General features: G+C 31.8%; 1 protein-coding gene across 1 annotated transcript in view; it reads left to right on the forward strand.

Annotated features, from left to right (window-relative positions):
- Window positions 1-21,328, forward strand: part of LOC129949057 (alpha-1,3-mannosyl-glycoprotein 4-beta-N-acetylglucosaminyltransferase B) — a 119,520-nt gene that overhangs the window by 60,059 nt on the left and 38,133 nt on the right. Inside the window, exon 3 of the mRNA XM_056060265.1 lies at window positions 19,478-19,803. Coding sequence (XP_055916240.1) covers window positions 19,701-19,803 — 103 coding nt within the window. The 5' untranslated portion in view covers window positions 19,478-19,700. The remainder of the gene's footprint in view (window positions 1-19,477; window positions 19,804-21,328) is intronic.

Genomic DNA, 21,328 nt, shown 5'->3' on the forward strand with positions numbered 1-21,328 from the left:
ACATATTTCAACGAGTAAAAAACATTGTGACAGTTCTGACCGTTTTTTTGTAAATCCAGCATACTTTTATTATTTCTACAAAATACAAGAAATTGAACCTACTACTTGAAGTTAGTCTTCTATTTGCACTGTCAAAACAAAGCAACTTATCATTGTTTCACCACCAACCCATTTCGTTTGTCAATGTCAACGGCTCTATTGCCAAAAAGCACACGACGGATTCTAAAGATCAGTCCCTTAACAACTGGGTATTCAAAGGAAATTGAACGCCTTTATACGAACAATTTTGCTCCGTATTATAAAATCAAAAATCAGCTGTTTATTGATCGCGATTACAGCACTGACATAGAAAATATTAATTACCGCAAAAGTTCTTTGTTGAATGAAATATTATTTTTAATAAACATTTTATAACTTTTAAATCTAGAAATAGTATTTTCAATGAAGAAGACCAACACAAAATTAGCCCATATTTAGGAAACGAAAGATTTTCGTATTCCGCTTATTTACGAGAAATTGATTTTCACCAACTTTTATATTATAGATTAAGCTCAGTATAAAAAATATGGATATTTGTGGCTGACCTACCAATAACTAAGATCAAATAGAAATTAGATGTCAATTAACTTAACTCCACCAATTTAACAATTTCCTAAAACATTAATTTAATTTAAACTGAAAACCTTTAGTGGAAACATACCAAAACTTAATTATCTTTTTTATTCTTACAAAACAAGCCCAGTTAGTTAATTTTCATTAACAAAAATAGCTAATATCAACAGTAACAGATTGATTTTTTTTCTCCAATAGAAAACACATGATTCCAAATTCCACAACCACTCAACGAACACTGCCATCGAGATACGAATTCAATATCAATCGTACCAAAACTTGAGAACGAAATCACATAAGATCCATTCGATGCTCGTACAAACGTCAAAAAGCCACCCTTAGTAAGATTCTACTTCGTGTAAAATCCTACTATAAAACTGATAGATTTTCCAACAAAACTTTAGTCGTTTTGGAAACTAGTCCCTCTGAACACGTCAAAGCAGTGACAGTTCCTACAAAAAATAACAAAACTAACAGACATAAATGAACAGAAATGTCTTATTAATTTGAAATGTCAGAATCACAGAAATTTGTTTTTAGAAATGAAGCATTTTAATTAATGTTTCAACTGAAATCTCAAAAACCTTTATGATTGCACGTCTTGGAATATAACACCATATTCAATATTGTTATTTTTAAGTTCCTTATGCAACGACTTCCTTTGTTATTGATATACATATGAAAGCCAGCTTTATCTTAAGTCAATTAACATAGAATTAATAAATTATGCATCATAATAACTCTATTATTTATAAAGCTCTTTCCTACGTAAACTTTGATGACTCTGTAAAATTACTTTGACAATTTGAATTCTTAATCAGTTTATAGACTATAAACAATTTAAACCATCTAATTTGTTAAACCAAAAAACCCTTCCTCCCTTTTCGCTTCTATCTATAATTTTTTTATAAGACCTTACGAAAATGATTACATAATGTCTAACATATCCTATATCTCTAAAAGCTTTTTTATAACCTACTCGTTAAAAATAACCTTTGAAGTTTAAAATTCTTTTCTTTCTTACTTTTTTTTAACCTCCTACTACTTCCTGAGACCCGATCCTATCTACGAAAAACGAAAATAATATAATACCTTTCTCGCAGGCATCTGCCCTATTTTAGTAAAATCCCTAAATAACATTATATTTTTCAACTTCCATCTGCTATCTATATTTCAAAGTCCTTTCATTTCAAGGTTATCTATCTCTCGCTCGCTGTAACTAGTATATACTTCAACTTCAACCCCGATATAACAAGGAAGGACTCGTATACTCGTCCTCGTACAAAAGTCATCTTCGAAAAATTACCAGTAATTCTTCATGAGTCTCTTCTCGTTTTGCGGTTTTACGTAAATGTTCCATTTGCGAAACCTTTAAATGCGTCAGATAGCGCACCGCAAAAAGTCCAAAATTCAACCTCAGCCATTGCCAACAATTTTGTGTCGACCAAAATGAATAATCAAAACGATTTGCCGCGTATAGTTCCCGTACCGAATCTTCTTGCCCTTTGGTTTGAGTCATCTCTCGTGCTCTAGTCGGTGGACGCGACGACGACGAGACGGGTGATGAAGTCGCCTCTGGGCTCTGGCTTTATCTGAGCAAATTTTACGCGCTTCATAAAACAAAAAGCGAGTAAATAATAATTGCTGTTTCGTCCTGGCGTACAATTAATCCTCCTCGGGTTCGGTGGATGATGATGATGATTGTGATGGTGGCGGTGACGGTGATGGTGGTGGTTGGTTTTGGACCTCCACGAAAAGTCTAGGTTGATTCGGTTCGTTTGGTTCAATGTGGCCAACACAACGGGAGAACGGCTGTCAAAGCAAATTCACATTTTAAGCAGAGTTAGCACTGCTGCCGCCACCATCGCCCCCTGGCTGTGGGATTTGTGTGCGTGCAGAGTTTTGCTATTGTTTAATTTCTAGAGGGTGTTGGAAGAGATTGGAGATTGCATTTACAAGAGGCCTCGATTGTTAAATCAGAATTCCTACCTAGGTTCTGGTGGAGGTATTTTGTTATCACAGATTCTAGTCGTCGTCGCCATCATGTATATTCATGACAATGCTACACATGTTGACACTTATCGTGTAAACAACTTAAGTTTCACCTAATTGCATGTCAGAGTGGTTTTGACTTTGTGTATAGCCGAGATGGTTTGAGTCTCAACAACGTGCATGAAAAATATCGCCTAAACAATTGACTTTTAAGTAGGCTGAAGACTGCCCAGCCCCCCTACATCGAGTCACATTAACATCACGGAACTAAAAGGCGTTTTGTTTCTACACCTAATTCATCAAATTTTCGGTTGTTCAACGACTTTTACTTACGTTTACTCACGCAACGTGACAATCATGCATATCGGTGGAAAAAGGTGTGACTTAAGGATGTCCTTAAATGTCAAAAATGCCAAATGCGAATTATGAAAAGAATGCGTAGGTATAAATGATGTTAATCGATACAGTTTTTGGTAGCAGACTTTTGACATTTTTTCCTCCTCTTCCTGTCAAATACAGGAAGTGATTTTCCGTTATTATTATTTTATTTTTTTTTTCGTTTTTTAACATTAAGATGTTCTGAAGGAAGATGGAGAGAGAAAGAAAGCGAGAAAATTATATGTGCGCAAATGGAATGTCATAAAAAGTAAGCATCAATTTGGAAAGAAAAATATACCATGACAAGGACACATTTACACGGTACGTCTTTCTTATAGTTGTACATATCCGGTTGTGAGTTGAGTAGAGTGTATCAAAAGATGAGGACAAAAATCTCTACCGACCGAATGACAGTGAAAAATTTTACGAATCGATTTAAGGTTTTCTATAGGTAGAGATATTCTCAAGAGGACCAAAGGCAACAGTACATCAAAATGTTGCATCTCAGGTCCTGGTCTCGGTCTCGGGGGCAAAATTAGTTTTTTATATGATTTTATGTCACAATCTGACACAAAACGGAACGAAACGAAAACTAAATTGAAGAAAACTTCTTCTTTTTAGAATAAGAAGAAGGAACCGTTTTTCGTTTAATGTGTTATGGACGTGTAGTTGGTAATTGGTTGAAATGACTTTTTGGCTTTTAAGTAAAAAATATCTTGAGACATGTCACGGACATTTTTCCAGGATCTGAACGGTATTTTTTTTGTTGTTTTGTGGGGAAAAGGATTTGAAAAGAATGCCAGTTTTTGAAGGTATACATTTTACATTTTAAAGAGAATTATTGTGATGGTTTAATTTGTTTTTATGAGATGTTAATAAATGTTTATGAATATGACTTCAGTTGGATGAAATTATTAGCATTTCCAAGACAAGCCATGTTATTTAGTTTGTTTAATTAAAAAAATTCAAAATCAGTCCAATTTTGTGATAAGTTTAAAATGTTTCGCTTAAGAGGTCATATTAAAGTTACAATTTGATTTATTAAGGTCATATTTTTACTAAAATAAAACTGTCAATATTAATCCATTTCTATGTGATTTCATGTTTTTGTGTACCAAAGTTGTTATTTTTCTTATTCAATATTTAATCATCATAAATTATTTGTCCTTGGAGTCGTGAATATATTGCAATATCTTCATATTCTACACATTTTAGCAGAAAATGTTATTATCTTCATCTTTAACTTATTTAGCATCGTTATCACCTATTTGCCTCCTACACTTTACTTATAGAAAGGTTACCTATTTTTTTTCGTTCAGAGTCTATTTAACGCTTCGTTGCAAATTAAATTCTCACTAATTATGTTTCTTATTTTCACATTGAAGACTGAATCAGTGTACACAGCGAACATCATCATCTTCATCGTTCCCATGACGTTGCTGCACGCATCTGATAGAGACGTTTCTTGAAGTTGCGTATAGCATGGCATGATATATCTTTACATACGATAAAGTACAGTGGGCTTGAATCTGAGTGAAACTGGAATGAACGTTTTCCTTTATACACATCAGATTTTCTTAATTTAGTTCCCAGGCTAGTAGGCTTGTATAGTGTTTTTTCATAAAGCTTGAGAACTTCAAATATAAACAAAAGTCAAAAAAATACTGATTTTTGAAAGATATTTAATATTTTGATTTGAACTAAATTAAAATATCTCAAATCACGGCAAATATTGAAATGGTCCTTTTAAATCTCCAAACATTAAATTCAAATATTTCAGTAATAAAATTGCTTATTGACGAATGTACATATTTAACCAGAAATAAGCTCAATCACTAAACAACATAAAATTCATAAAATTAAAAAGCATTGTTCTGATATTTAACGATCTTAAGTTAAATTTAAACTATTATTGCTTTTAACACTGTTTGACATTCCCAACTGTCAAACTAAAGAAAAACCATAACAAAATACATGTACATGAACCCTCTCAGAAGATTCCGATCAATTGATTGTTATAATATGGTCGTAATCTTTTGAATTTCTAATTAATTGGTGACTTTTAATTTTTGTTATTTTTTTAAAAATGTTTCTAAAACCTTTTTCATCAAAAAGTAATACTCGAAAAAGTGTAAATTATTTAAAGTTTGAAGATTATGAAAAAAATGTTTATGAAAATGAAAATTTTCCAATCCCAATGTATGGGCTTGAAAGTCTATGATCAAGCTTATTTATAAAAATTGCCTTAAGGTTTCAACAACGTTCAATGTTTTTTGGGAGCTGTTCTAAATGTTTTGTGTGGGTTTAAGGACCAACTTTATGTACTTTCGATCCACTGTACGAAGACAAGGAAGGTTAATGGATAGACACACTATCTACGCCTTGCATCTGAATGCACAATCTGATGAGCACTCCTCGTCGTTTCTTAATCTAGTTATTTGTATCAAAGCTAATTTGCAGCACTTGTGTTTTTACAAGGTGACGAAAAACTAAACATCCAATTTCGTTTTTGAATTATTTTTTTTTTTACTGTTACTGCTTTTATGAGGACTTATCAAATCCTCCAAGAGCAATTCTTATCAATAAAAGTGCTTTCTAAAATATGCTGTTTGGATTCGGCATAAAACTGTAGGTCCCCTTTATTCCTGAGAAGTCACTTGGCCCTAGCTCTCAAGGGACTATTGCGCCAACTTATTTATTTTTAAATACAAACAATTATATTGAGTAAAGGGCCTTGCACATGAGAGCGAACAACGAATAAACCAATGGACGAACAAACGTGATTTTCCACTTTTCAAAAAGTCAATTTCAACCAAAACACCTTTAAATTATAAGAAACCAATTGACACTATTGTTAGGATAATAAAATGTTGTTCTTTGAAACAGGAAACATTTTATAAAAACAGCTTGGTAGCTACGAACTGTCAAACTATATTCGCGTTCCACATACCATCCACACTGCAACAAATAAATTGTTCGCGCGAAACATAACCTTAACATTATACCACTCTTGTTCCGTTTTTGTGTGAAAGATCATTGTTGAGTAAAATTTGAAGAAAAGGGTAATTCAATTCGTCGCTAACAGCGAGTAGAAAAAAATCTGTGTTTTGCGGAATATGGCTCAACATTCCTTTTTTGTTCAGAAAATATAGAATTCAAGTTTACAAATGTCAAATTTGATTCACTTAAAACGCCATTTGCAAACACTTTAATTCACCTTCCGGTATGGTGAATAATTTGCGCTACCTTATCCAATATATTTATGTGCACTATGCAAGTATAAATGTAGTAAAATGGGAATTCGTTGGGCTCAGCGTGTAAACGCAATAGCCTTTCATCAAGTAAGACTTTGAGTCGCCAAGCCAAGGCATAGATATATTCATATATCGTGGGTGAAACATGCTTACGGACTCTTCGAGATCTCAAGATCTGTACTAATTACACTTAATCAACAGATATAATCTTCGTTCAATTGCCATAATGAAACAAAACTCAACTTATTTGGGAAGCTTTATTGTGATTTGTTTGTTGTTTACACTTTTTGCATCAATTGCACACGCTTCAGTGAAAAAATAATAATTATTTAACGAGAAACCGTGGGAAGATGCTTGTAATAGATTTATTACCACAAACAAACTAAGACTTGTTGATCTCCAACCTCGTATTAATTTGTGCTTAGTCACTAGAACTAACAACAAATGATTAAATATATTAATGGACATAGCACATGGGCAGGTTTAATCAATTAATTTATTCATAGGAAATACAAACCTGTTCAAAAAGAGAGAAAAACTAGTTCTCGAGTAGGGCAACGTTACGTTTGACATTCAGAGCTAAAGTTAGCAGAGCTAAAGTTAGCATCAGGTGTGTTTGATTTGAAGTTGCATAAGAGGTTTTAATTTTCATTTCAGGTTTTAATATGACGCGCAATTTCTCTCTCTTTTCCGAGATGTCAACTTGTTATGAGTAATTTTGATGCAAACAAGCTTAAGTTTTTAGTCCAATTATCCAAGAGAAGTTTAAGTTTTCAAGAGAGAAAATTTAAGAGGGACTGCTCTTTAATCTTCTGACACAAAGTTTTGAGCTGTCATATTCAGAATTAGTTGAATGAAACTTCGGTTTCCCTAATTTAAACAACCTAAACAAAAAAAGGGACTTTCAACTTATTTTTCAAGTCCTCCATACCCAGAGACTGGAGGATATACTCCTTTCCACATAACATTTCAGTTGGAAAAGTTGTCACTGTCATAAATTTTAACTTTAGGGCCGGACAAAGTCATCATCACACCTCTCCCTAGGGCACCACAATGACAGGGTCCAGTCATGACCCGACAACAATATCTCACAGCTCACACATGCCACACACCAAACCATACCTCATCCTACTCATCATTCCAACTTTCCATACGATGCCGTACCATCCCATGCCATGTCATGCCATTCATCCAGCCAGCCAAGCATGTTTTGGTGGTTGGATGATGGGGCTAGGTTAGGCTATGACTGCATTTGAATTTTCTCGAAAATGATGTCAGCACTGGATTAAGTGTATACTAGGTACTCATCGTCGTAGTCGTTGTCGTTGTAGTCGTTGGCATCCGACAGGATTTTATGTTTGTGCAAAGGATAAAACGTATCTAAATAAATGCATGACGAACGAACAATTGTCCTTGATGCTGGTTCAAGTGTATGTGGACTCCCCCCAATCCATGAGCAATTCAAGAGTGGCATCGCAGTGCGTTTTGTTGTCGTGTGTCGTGAGTCGGTGTCATTTGCACACGTTTCAAAGTTTCGTTTTTTTCTGGCGTAGAAGTCATCATGCATTTGTTAAGTCAATTTCAAGAGTTTTGATTGCTCTATAGAAAACTATTCATGCATTATGTAGCAAAAAAGAGTGAAGTGGGGCTCAAAAGCAAAACACCGACTTTTGACGCATGTAACTATAAAATGTCAATATTTGTTTAACTGTCTGTTTACAATTCCATGTTTTACATACATAGTTATTATTTTCTGTTTTTGCTTAAAGTCTCTTAAGCGATAAAGGAACAGGATTAAAAGCCATTTCTTTTTGAAGTGACATTTTCCTGACCGAAATCAATTTTTCGAACACTTGGTTTAATTTTTTTCAAAAAAATGAAACTCGGCGTTCCACTGATTTGTGTTTCAATTTTATACAGTTCCAAAACATATTTCTGTCAGAAAATTTTGATGGTGGATTCACAATCAGGAAATTTTACTATAACAAACGTTTTCAATGAGCTGTCAAAGTTTTAATTGGCCAGTTTATATTTCTAAGATTTCTGAGAATTTTCTCGTAGGGGTTTGACAGAGCTAGAAAATGAATTATAAACAGAATTCAAAATTCATGCTCACCTAGTAATCAAATTAGCTTTGCATTTCTTTTCTTTATTTTTTAATTGGGAGATAGAGAATTTTTGAGAAAACATATCATACAAATTTTATTTTTAGATTAGAAAATTTGTATGAGAGATTTTATTTATGTAGTACATATATTTCTGAGAATACAGAAATCTCAGAGAACTTTGAGATATAAACTGGCCGAATGATGATAATCAATGAAAACTGCAATTGGCCAATTAAGGTTAGATTTGATAATTGAAATCAAAACTGACAGATGGAATTGTAAAATCAAAGATCAGCTGTGGAAAAAAAATTAAATAGAACCAACTAACTTGATTTTGACACCAAACAACAAATTTAACTTTCTTAATCGCTTTTAAATTTTAAAGCAAAATCTTCAATGATGAAAACCAATGAAAGCTTTAACTGACCTCTAAGTGCTTGGGCGATTTCATGATGACACTAAGCAAATTAACTAATCCCCTTTATTTCTGAACTCTTAAATTGTAAGGAAAATCCAATTTCTTAATTTTTTTTTCTACATAAAGTGTGTTTATTTCTTAAATCTAATTGGATTCAATCCAAAAACATACATAGCTGACGTGCAGAGAAGTATAGAATGTTTAACGTCATCGTCGTTAAGAATACCCTCTTGGCAAGTTAAGTTAAAAACATTAAAACACACAAAAACAAAAACCCTTTTCATGGGTCATGGAATTGAAACGCGCCGTGCCACCATGCCACCGCTCCACCGAACAGAAGCACTTTGTGGAAAAGTAACTACATAACTATATTTTTTGCGAATGACATTATCTACTTGAATCGAGAGTCGTAGTCGTCGCGTAGTCGGTTGGACGTTTTGTTGCCGTATTAACGTGGTGGATAGGTTCTGGAACTTTGTTTTGAACTGACGCTATGTCATATTATGAGTAGGTAATTTTATGGAAGCTTAAGTTTGGGTCACCAACCAACAGGGTTGTCATAATTTTCTTGGTTCTAAGGTTGATGTAAATAGTTGACCTCTGTTAGAGTTGAGTTCTGAGGAGGAAATTGTTAGGCTTCAAATCAACTTAGTTGGATTTAAAAGAATTTTCTTGTATGACTTGTCTGCTATGAACATAATAGCACATTATTTTAAAGAAATTATTAATAAGGGGCTACATTTTACTAAGTAACAATTTTATAATATTTATAAAATGTATCAAATTTAAAAAGCGACTCTAAAATTTGAACTTCCCTTTTCATTTTGCTAACTAGGAAGTTGTTAATTCCTCTTTTATTAAGAAACTGGCCTCTCAACAGGTCTAAAAAGTGACAGTTCGTTAAATTATACAAAGCAAACAAATTTAAACGGACCTATTGATTTGAATTTCCAACGTAGACTGGAACTGGACCATTCCATTTACTGCTCTTATATACGACATTTTTTCTAGGATAATGACAGATGCAAAGCGCTAAAAGTTAAAGTAGCCTCTCCGTTATTTTAATGTTAGCGAATTGTTAAGAGATAGTAAGAGTATAAATAGTTTTGAGAAAGCTAAATCACCTTTAAGCTTAGTTAATTGCTAAAAATAGCTTCAATACTTTGCTTAATTGTTTAAAATTTTGCGATGATGAATTTTTAATGCTAACCTCCACAAAATAAAGCTTACATTTACAATTTGTAAAAATACCTACGAACTAAACTTCCATTACTTTTTTAAAGCATCTCCTCAAGGAGCAATAAAAAACATGTCTGCGAAAACTTGCAAATATGTATTGAAGATTATTATGGTTACTTTCCCATTTATATAAAATAACTGAGCTCCATTTTACGGACAATTTTGAAAGGTGCTGAAACGTCATTTATTTTAATTTTAGTTATGAGGCGACACACTTTAAGTGCCTAGAAATACAGACCAAATAGTCTTAAACATTTCTAATTTCAACAAGACGAAGCATCCTTTAAATGATTGGAAATAATTAAATTAATGATGAACGAGTGGTTCACCGTGTTTAACATCATTTTTAGATATGATTAGGAACGTTATAAGTAGTTGAATCAACTTTTATTTATTCGTATTCTTTATAGCAATATCCATTTGAAATAAATAAAATTTTTATTAAAAAAAATTGAGATTTAACTGACTACGGAATGCTGAAACCACACAAGTTTCATATTCAGTGTGTCCCGTAATGAATGATCAATAAAATCCCTATGTTTAATTTTAAATTGGTTTAAGTCCATCTCTGTACGGATTCAAATAAGTATAATTTTCAACTAGAGCTTATGGGTGGTAAAATATAAATATTTTTTAAAAGTTTAAGAATTTTGATAGCTAAAACTCAATTTTCAAAAAGATGTGGTTATTTAAAAATGCTAAGAACAATTAAAAATAAAAATGGGTGGCACAAACTTGTTCATGTATCCAAAAAAATATTTCTTGTATTTTAAGATTGCAAAATGTACCTATACCAATAAAGTTTGTATTCAATAATTGAATTGCCATTTGATTTCTCAAATAAACTTTAATTTTTCAATTTTAGTTTGCAAATATTTTTTGAATGCAGTTATTTAGAGCTTATTAATATACATACGTGGTGGTTAGAGTGGTTTTTATTTTGATAACGTTAATTAGAATTTTTTATAAAGTTTACAAACAAAAAACAAAAAGCATGGCTTTACTGCCGTCTGCCTGGTTGAAAACTCATACTTCTACCTCTATAGAAAAGAGCTGACCTGCAGAATTTATATAAGCAAGAGCATAACAATCATATGCTCATTCCATTCGTTGCCTACGAGACTATAGTTTGTCACAGAGCTTCCCTGACCACTGACAAAAGTTAATTGACCTTCCATATCTGACAAGCTTGTACCATTTCGTACTTTCTAACTGTACGAGTTACACAGGTCAATACGCTTTTAGCCTCTTGCGTTGCAGACTAAATCCTTCGTATATACTCGTACATACATACGTTTTATATAAAATGATGACCCATTTTCAGGATATCGAATTTTGAAAAAACTGATTTATACATTTTTTTTTTATAAATCAAAAATTGTTGAGACAGTTAAATATCTTGTGCTGAAAGAGGAAGTTATTGAGATCGGTTGATTAGTTCTTGAGCAAACTTAGAAGAGTAACTTAGAGTAACGGTTCTATTGGGATTGCCCTTCTGGGGCAATGCAAACATATTTTTTATTAATTAAAAGAAGACAAAAAATCTAGTGGTTTTAAGAAAATTCGAATTTTCGTTTTTGAAAAAAAAGTAGTATGGGGACTTATATTTAGTCCAGTCACAAAAAAATTTATGAAGTTTTGTAGTTTTTATTTTGCTTCATTTAAGTAACTATAATATTAAAAAAATTATAACGATGGCGTTGAGTCAGTTTTTAATAGTTTAGTTCACGCGGGGAGCAGCAAATGCGAAGAGTATCATCAAGGTGGGAGTCTGATAATCTCGAACGATATTTGTTCTTCAAAAAATTCATTTTCCAGAAAGACGATTCGCATGTACATATATGTCGAGCCAAATATAGTATCCAAGTTGATAGCAAGTTTTTGCAATTTTGGTTTGTTTCTGGAACATGCTAACCTCAAATTTTTTCAGTAAATGCAGTTTTAAATATTTGCAGGGAAAAATCTTTTTGAAGGTCAATTAATTCCAATTGTAATAAAGCTTTTGAAAGATCGAATAAATTCGCAGCCACTTCAGTCCATTCTGCTACTGCAGTGACTTCATTAAGCAATTTAAGGAATGGAGATAGCCTCCCAATTTCTGCAAAATCTTTTAATCTAACAGCAAATTCGCTTTTGAAAGTACTGCAAAGTCTTCTTCTTCAGAGTTCTTCTTTTTATATTCAAGAATTGTTGAAAAATGAATAAATTCTTTTTTAGCAATATCTTTTTCGAAAACTTCCAGCTTACGACGAAAAGTGGACACGCTTCGTATAAAGTCACATATTCATTTCGTATCCAAGGTTTGCAAAAAGGGGATAACTTGCTCTTTAATCATTCAGAAACGTTCAATAACATGACCTTTGTGTTGTGTAAGTCCGAATACACCGTTTCAAATTTAGAAATAAACTCTTTTTTTTTTTTGCGGAAACGTTTTTAAACATAAACTTCTCTTGGTATATCTGGAACATTTCTAAATATCTACGAAAAAATTTGTATGTAAAACTTATGCTACAGTTTGCGGTGGGGCCGAGGTTTCAAATTAGTTTCAAACCACTGCAGGTGTTCCCCAAGGATGTATCCTCACCCCAATCTTGTCTGCCCTCTACATTGATGATATTTTAGATAATTTACCCTGTGCAGTTTATTTTTCTGATATTCGTATAAAAGTACTTCTTTATGCGGATGACTTGGTTATGACAGCGAATAACCCATCTTCTCTCCAGCTACAAATCAATAGGGTTTAAACTTACTGCAATATCTGGGACCTTAAAATAAACTCAGAGAAAACAAAGACAATGATATTTGAGGCACGGAGTTGTAGGAGGTTGAGAGAAAAAAAGTGATTTCTTAACAACCACCTTATTGAAATAATACAGAAATTTAAATATCTAGGAGTGTTGATGTTTGCTAACCGTAGCTTCAATAAAATGTTCAGCCTAATAGTAAAGAAGCTAAACTTGCTTTCATCATAATGTAGCCAACTTCCTCGCAAACAAAAACATAGACTTAGGATCTTAATACCGATTTTTCTAAGCAACTTCCTTGTCTTAGGTCACACCTATTTTGAAGAATTTAAGTTGATACAACGCCTCTTTTTCAAAAAATTATTTCGGTTACCTAATTCGACTCAAAATTGCGAATAGAAGCAACGCCATTTAAGGAATGGACTCAACTTGCCGGATTGCATAATGTTTCTCTTGAAGTGAATTATCGCAAAAGTTGATGAAAATGTATATCTTCAACATCTAAATAGAGCATTATCATTCAACAAGAGAAATATATAGAAGTCTAAGCCACACCTTAAATACTAATGCGACAAATAATTTCAATAATGGACTTTCTGCGGGAGCTATAGGAACAATTTTCAGAGCAAGGGTTGAAATATTGAACTTTAATCAAATTCAGTCAGATCTATCTCTCCTTTGCAATTATTGTAACAGAAATGAGCTTGACGATATTAACCATTTCATAGCTATTTGTCCAATATTACAAGAATTTCGATGGCTCTATTTTCAACATAGAGAATACTCTCTAAAGAACAAATGTTTGGTGTAATGAACGGAGCCGTTTGGTATACAAATGTCTTCATGTTCTGTGACCACTTTTTAAATTATCGAAGAAACTTTTTTTTTAAATGTTGTTTTCTGAAAAATATTAATTTACAAATTTCTAAAACAATTTATAATATGAATTTATAAACACGTAAACTTAAATGCAAAAATAAATAGTTATCAAAAGATATTTTTTTTGCGAATGTAAAACAACAAATTATATTTTTTTTTAACAAGAAATCTAACGAAAACCTACCAACTATTAAGCAAATGTTATTTTCTAGCAGACGGCAATCTTGCCATTTTCATATATTATTTTGATTGTCAAATTGTAAAAAAAAATTAATGAAATAAAGGAATAAAGGAATAATAATAATATATGAATTTTCAATAAAATTAAACAAATTCAAGAAACTATTTTATTTTTATGTGTTAAGAGTTTTTTTTTATAATTTTTTTTAATACAAAATTGTGATAATTTTGAACTCATTTCGCATTTGACCTTGAGTATTTTCTACTTTTTCTGTAAAAATGTGAACATACTTGAAAATAATTATGGACAGAAATAAAAGACACGTCTCCATTCTTGTGAATGTTTGTTTCGACTCAATTGTTCTTAACCTACTTACAACTATTTATGTCTACTTAAATCTAAAGAACATGAGATAAGATACTGATAAAAATATAATACCATTTCCTACACTTGTGTTCCTATTCTATCAGTATCCTACGCACTCATAAGATTATATTTTATCTGTCTTGTGGAAATGCGCAGCTGCACCCTTGTAAGGATCATGTTAATTTATGATTTATACTTGAAAACGAGCGAATATACTTTAGTTATATGAAAATGCTGGTTACTATTTAAGCGTATTTAAATGAAATACATGTAAATAAAACTTAAATCAGCTCTTAAAATCCACTTATTTATCTTGTTTCAACATTAAGCCCCATGATGATGGTAATTCAATATTATTATATGGTTGTCAAAAAATCTTTAGTCTCCAAAACATGTAAACTAAAACTACTTATCCGCATGGTTAAAGCAAATCCACTTCAAATATACTTAATTATAAATATTTGTCCCATTAAAAGTTTGTTATACCATAAACAAAGAAATCACTTACAAAACACCCTCTCTTCTCTTCGTCTACTTACTTATAACAGAAAATAGACCATCTATTATATGAAATACCCATCACTCTAAGAGTCCTCCTCTGTTTCAATCAATCTTCAAGCTGCAAAAAAATATCAACACAAACCTCTCTGAGTTCTGACCTTGAGGCATTTCTCCGTTCATTGGTAGATAATTTCATCAAACTGCCAACTGGTGCGCACATATCCAACCCCGCTACCCCCTCAACTCACAGCCCACAGTATCATCAGGATATACAAAAGGACAAAAAATTACAAAAGAATATCTATACTCGTACTTAGGTACGCTAAGGTACATACTTATAGAAAAACCTCCAATGAACTTCTATGCTCTTTGATTAGATGGATTTTAAGTTTAAATCTTTAACATGACAACGAACGTTTCAATGTCAAGCGCCCCATCATAGCCATCATAGATGAGAGATAATGTCGTGTCAATTTACTTTCTCCCTTATCCTTAAACTTTCTAAAGTTTACATTTGAATGCTCTTCTAAAGCGAATCACATAGAATTAAATGGGCAGGGGCTATTTAAGGTATGAGTATGTGTGTGGAGGTAGAGATGCATGTCCTTGCTATTGCCCGTAAGCTGTGGAAGCTTGAGTAGTGATATACAGCTATGGACACAATATTAGGAACAAAACTTAATTTTAATTAAGACTAAAATAAATGATAATGGTTCTTAATGTTTGATTATTTTTTAATTTTAAAATTATTTAACCAAATTTGATAAGGATAAGATAGGTTATAGTGAGCCAACCTTAAAAGATAGATAGATTGTTGATTGTTTTGCTTAGAACTATTTAAGGGGAACAATTGTATCATACATTATTTTAACAAAAATGTAACTGTTTCCCTAGCACACGAAGTGAAAGCTCTTCAAAGAGAAAAAAATCCCCGATATTTAAACAATTTGTATTAGTTCTCCGTTCGTTTAAGTGTATAGCCAATAAATGCCCAATCTAACACTGAAATAATTTTTTGAATGGGATTAGTAGTTCCTGAGATTATAGCGTTCAAACAAACAAACACACAAACTCTTCAGTTTTTCAGTTGGGAAAGTCTTACATTAATTTAATAAGATGAATTCTCCTTCTTTAAAGAAAATTCTAAACAGGTAATCTTGAGAAGTTTAATACCACATTTTAGAGACTTTTCTCTAAGGTTTCGTTTTGGTAAAAGATTTATATCTATATTCTGACCAATCTTACGTTCAGTGGAGTGGGTTTTCGATGAAATTCAGGAATAGTGTTTGAGAATACCACATATATTTTTAACTTCCTATTGGAAGCTCTTGAAATCATTCTTATTCGTCGAATTGAACATTTGGACATTGCTTGACGTTTGAAATTCCTTAGAATCTAAATCAAAGGTCCGTACGAGTACGAGTGTCATAGCAAAAATTAAAGATATTGGCTTCGAACTATGATTGTACTTAGTTAAAAATTATTTCTAACTTTTTGTAAGACTTTAAAATCGACAGTTTCTTTCTTTCTCTAAAATCCAAGCTGAGTTAACGTTACAGAATATTAAGGGTCGTTATCTCGCCGGAACTTTTTCAAATTATTAAATTCATTACAAAAATTGAACATATATGGTCACTTAAAAGAAGGGACCCATAAGCATTACACTATCACATCCAAGTAACGAACAAACATCTGTCAAATCATTACCAATAAATTTATTCAAGTTTAAACAATTTGAAGTCTTTTCCACCCTCGATTTTGCCCTAAAGGAACCCTATTTTTTATAGTTTTTCTAAAATTTTAACTTTTTTTGGAGATTGTATGTGAAGGTAACCCTCCTGCAGCTGTCTTGCAGATCAAATCTAATTTTGATGACATGTAGATGAGCTTTAGATTTTCTCATTTAAGTTGATTTGTTCCTTAAAGTAACTTTTAACTGATATCTTCTGGATTCTTCGGGTTAAGTTCATTTCTATAAAATAAAGGAACAGGTTAAAAATCCTACCGAAAAATTGCATGAGATATTCTTCAAGTGTTACTATTATTATGGAAGAAGATGTACATCTACATGCAACTTTAACCATAGATACTATCCTTATAGAGATATATAATATTGTTATACTCTTGCTTGTACCGACATTAAAAATTTAAAAAATTTAGCAAGTAAAATTCCAAAGTTTACAGAAAAATATGCGCACCATAATATTACAACCTCAAAATTCTTTTCTTTTTTTTAACTCTGGAAAATTCTCTTGCTTTCTCATAACATAGCCTTGCATAGCGAGCGTTAGCTTAACTCTATTTCTGCTTGAGATAACATTTTCTTATGAATTAAAATAATCATTGAAATAACTGAGAGTTTTTTCTTATTTTATTTTTTTGGTGTTATTGTTTAAGGAAAGGGAAATGGGAGGATATTTGAATGGTTTTGCAAACAATTTAATTTATAGTCGAAGAAGCCTTAAGATTACGTAAAAGAATAAGAAGAAAGTTTTAGGTATAAGAAAACTGTGAGAAATGATTTATTGAAATTTTTGGGGAGTTTCTTCTTTTTTTTATTCTTTAGTGCGTCTTAACAATTCCTGTATTTGACAAAAATACTAAAAATGAATTTAAAAGATTTCAACTACAAAAAAAAATTAAGATAAGTTTTTGAGGACCGGATAAAGAAAAGATATTTATTACCACACCACACCCTCTTTTTGCTCCTTTTATTGAATCATAAGACTAATACTTGTGCACAATTCCAGATTCTACCACGTGATGTAGGGAAGTGCTTTGTAATTTTCATTATCTGTGTGTGTTAAGCACCACTTCGATTCTACTGATACTCATTCTTAAGCTGTACTGCACGAATGTAGAATGCTTTATCACACTATGTCTCTCCATTTCATTGCAGTTTTGAGGAATTAAAAAACAATACTCACACTGTTGTTTTTTACATTAATACAGAGAGCACCATATAGCTTGAGCTTGTCACTAAGACGTTTTGAGATTTTTAAAATAATGTTCCTGATTTCATAATTTAATAATAGTAGTACTAGCTCAACAAAAAAAGCTTACATTTAAATGTAGATCTATTCAAATAAGTTTATACATTTATTATAAAAATAATTTAATTAATAAAGGGAACGATAGTTTAAGACATATGGTGCAAAGTGCTCTCAAAGCCTGGGATACCAATAAGTTAAAAATGATTATGCCTTCTTAATCCCCTAAGCAAAAATATCCGGAACCTTATTTGCACCAATTTTAGTCTGAATTTATGACAGAAATAATTGAGGGTCTAGATCTGTAGATTTGTCTAACAAATGTCATAAAAAACTGCTTTTAAACAAAAGGATCAGAACCTCAGTGACTCCTTTGCCGAATTCCCGAGTTAACTTTTGTAAACATTTCTAAATTTAAAAATTTAAACTTAAAACAGTATTCAGTAATCTGTAATCAATAATCAGTAATAATTAATTAGTATACAGTAATCAATAATCAGTAATCAGTAATCAGTAATCAGTAATCAGTAATCAGTAATCAGTAATCAGTAATCAGTAATCTGTAATCAGTAATCAGTAACCAGTATTCAGTAATAATTAGTATACAGTAATCAATAATCAGTAATCAGTAATCAGTAATCAGTAATCAGTAATCAGTATTCAGTAATCAGTAATCAGTTATCAGTAATCAGTAATCAATAATCAGTAATCAGGGTATTCTATATAAGCTACAGTAGAGCGTCATTTTTTAAAACCGATCTGATTTGTAACGGTAAATGATATAACATAAAAACATATTTACAATTCGGAATCAGGTCCGTAAAACTGGAAACACCACAATCGAATTTCGAAATTCTAATGATGGGGTGATTATGGACTCTTTTTGTGCTAATTTAGTGTTCTTATTTCAAAAATCCCTAGTCCCTCAAGCAGCTTGACGTCAATTGTAAACACCACACATTAAGTTTCATAATTTCATTAACTGATGATGAGGGAAATTAGGGTTCTTTTTGGGCTCCTAAGTTAGTGAAACTCCAAATCAGTATCTCCACCCCTTACCCTTTTAGAAACTAATGAATCTTTTTAATTATTATTTGTTTTGAACGCGCTCTTTAAGTGTCTTGATCTTGATAATATTTTGAGATCAAAAAACTGTCTTATTTGTTCTTTAAAAAACTCAAAAAAACCGAATTGATGAATGAAACTACAAGTGACTTTTATAATTATTCAAAATAGTTGAGGATATACCAAAAGGATCTGGTATACAACTGTTGTTGCCATTTTCCAATAAAATTAAAGTTAAGTGTGATAAATCTCCGAAAGCAAGTGTTTTTTATTATGCTCAGTTCTGCCAAAATCATTCCCTCGAAACTAACCGAAAATAATTGATTTATGTTCATATATTTAAACTGAGTGAAGTCAAACACAGTTAAAACCCATAATTAATATTTCTTAAACCTTATTTACTTAAAAGTCATACCCCACACATTTGTAAAAACAAAAATACTAAAATACACTGTGGCGTATGAGTATTATTTTTTAACATAATTTTACTTCGTGTCGTTAGTCTTCACTTAATCCTTCGTTTTCTTTTCTAAAGCTTAAAATTTAAAGTGAAACTAGCAATTTATCATTAAACACCGCAGAAAAGTTAATTTCCTGATGTGTAGAGAGTGCTAGTGCCCTCCTTCCTGGTCTCCAAAACCACACTTCATGATAATGATGTTGAAATGCATATTAATCAAATTCACATCCACTCAAATTAGTTTTCTTGAATTTATTTTTTTTCTTTCCTTTCTTTTCATTTTTTTCTAGATAAGGACACCCCTGAGCTAACTTGAAGAAAGGAGCAACATCACCACCAACCTCAACCACCAAGCGCAACTCTGAGAATACAAAAGACATCACGACATCTTTTTGCATTCAAAGTCGGGGCTGGGCGGGAGATCTTTTGAATTTTTAACAAACAAAAAAAAAATAAACGAAATAAAATAAAATAAAATATTTATCAAATAAAAAACTACAACAAAAAGACAAAATGGGGCTACCACCATCACCTTTAAGGCGAAGAAGCTGTCTGATTGTGACAACTGTTATTGTTCTGGTGCCTTTCACAGTCCTCGTGTTAATTGTCGGTCCAGGTAAATTTCCAACTCTTTTATTTCTGATTTTTGTTAAATCTACATTGTACCTACCTGCAATAAAAATGTCGCCAATGTTTTAAGTGTTTAAGGATGTTTTTCTTTGGTTCACTTTTTTTAATTAATTAAATTGGCTAACTATATTCTGTATGAAGAGGACAAAGGACAAAGGTGTGACACACCGAGAACAATGCTGAACCGAAATAGAGAAGGTCATATGACACTGATGCATACCTATTTTCTGTGCTCGCTCTAGGACGAACGAATTGATTGTCGGCAATGAAGTGTAGGATAAGCTTTGTATGTATATCCTTCATATAAGAACAATTAATTCATGTCAATCCTTTGGGATTATATAGGAACGCCTCGTTTAGAGAAATTGAGAGAAAAGCTGTGAAACAAATTAAAATGTAGTTCATCTGCACCTTTAATTTAGATAATCGTTTTCGAATTCGAATGACACACGTGCAAGTGACAGTGACAGCTTAACAGTAATTAATCATGCAGTAAACATATAATATGGCTGAGGGCTCTATGAATGAGTCTCAATTCGCAAATTAATGTAAATTAAGACAGCTTCTGTAATAATAATATTATCATCACATTTTATTTGGTGTCCATGTCATGTGAGGTGATGTCTGATGGTGTTACAAAAATATAAGTAACATTAAACGACTGTTGCGACTATTGTTTGTTTATAGTTCTCTAGTTCTATAATTCTCAAATGTTGACCAGTTTTTAATTAAAATGACATTAATTTGAATTTATTGGAAAACCTATTCATATGGCAGTGTTCAAGGCAAGTGTATGAATTCTGATTCCATTCCGATGCTGTTGATAAAATGGAACTTGATATAATTGATTGAGTAATTATTTTTGTTGATATTTTTTTTTTTCAAAATGTCAAGTCATCCAAATATTGATGCAATAAAAATTGCAAAGCATTAAATATTGTTGCGAAATTGCTCAGAACTACAATCAATTCAAATTGGAAGTGTGACTTAAAAACCTGCACCTTTTTGTCATTTAAGGAACTTCCAAGAATGTTCAAGTAATTGAAGACTTTAAACCAATTTAGTAGTATTTTTGGTGTAGCAAAAATAAGAAATTAATATTTTATTTTTAAATTATGAATATTCGATTTGAAAAAAAAAATCATCTCTATCAAAAGAAACGCTCACTGAGGAAAAATTTTAACACACTTGTTTCAGAAATTAAGAATTGTAAGCAAAATTGTTTTAAACTTTCAACGTTAAACCCCGGAAAATTTAAGAAAAGGTCAGATTGTAGCTTTAACTGCAAATTTCTTGACAAAGTTCTCGTCTCCAAATTAAGGTTTAGATCTCACTTTGAGATAGAATCTCGGTTGATTAGACCCTCAAATTTATAGGTCTAGGATATTGGAAGTCGGTTTGGCAATGTTTTTACTTTTTCCAAATATCTAATTTTTAGACTCATTCGGGTTTGGAGTAAATTTTAGACCACAAGGACACTTTCTGAGGAGTAAGTAACTATTTTTAGGAGC

This window comes from Eupeodes corollae, chromosome 3, assembly GCF_945859685.1.
Source record: "Eupeodes corollae chromosome 3, idEupCoro1.1, whole genome shotgun sequence".
In the NCBI taxonomy this organism is placed as follows: Eukaryota; Metazoa; Arthropoda; class Insecta; order Diptera; family Syrphidae; genus Eupeodes; species Eupeodes corollae.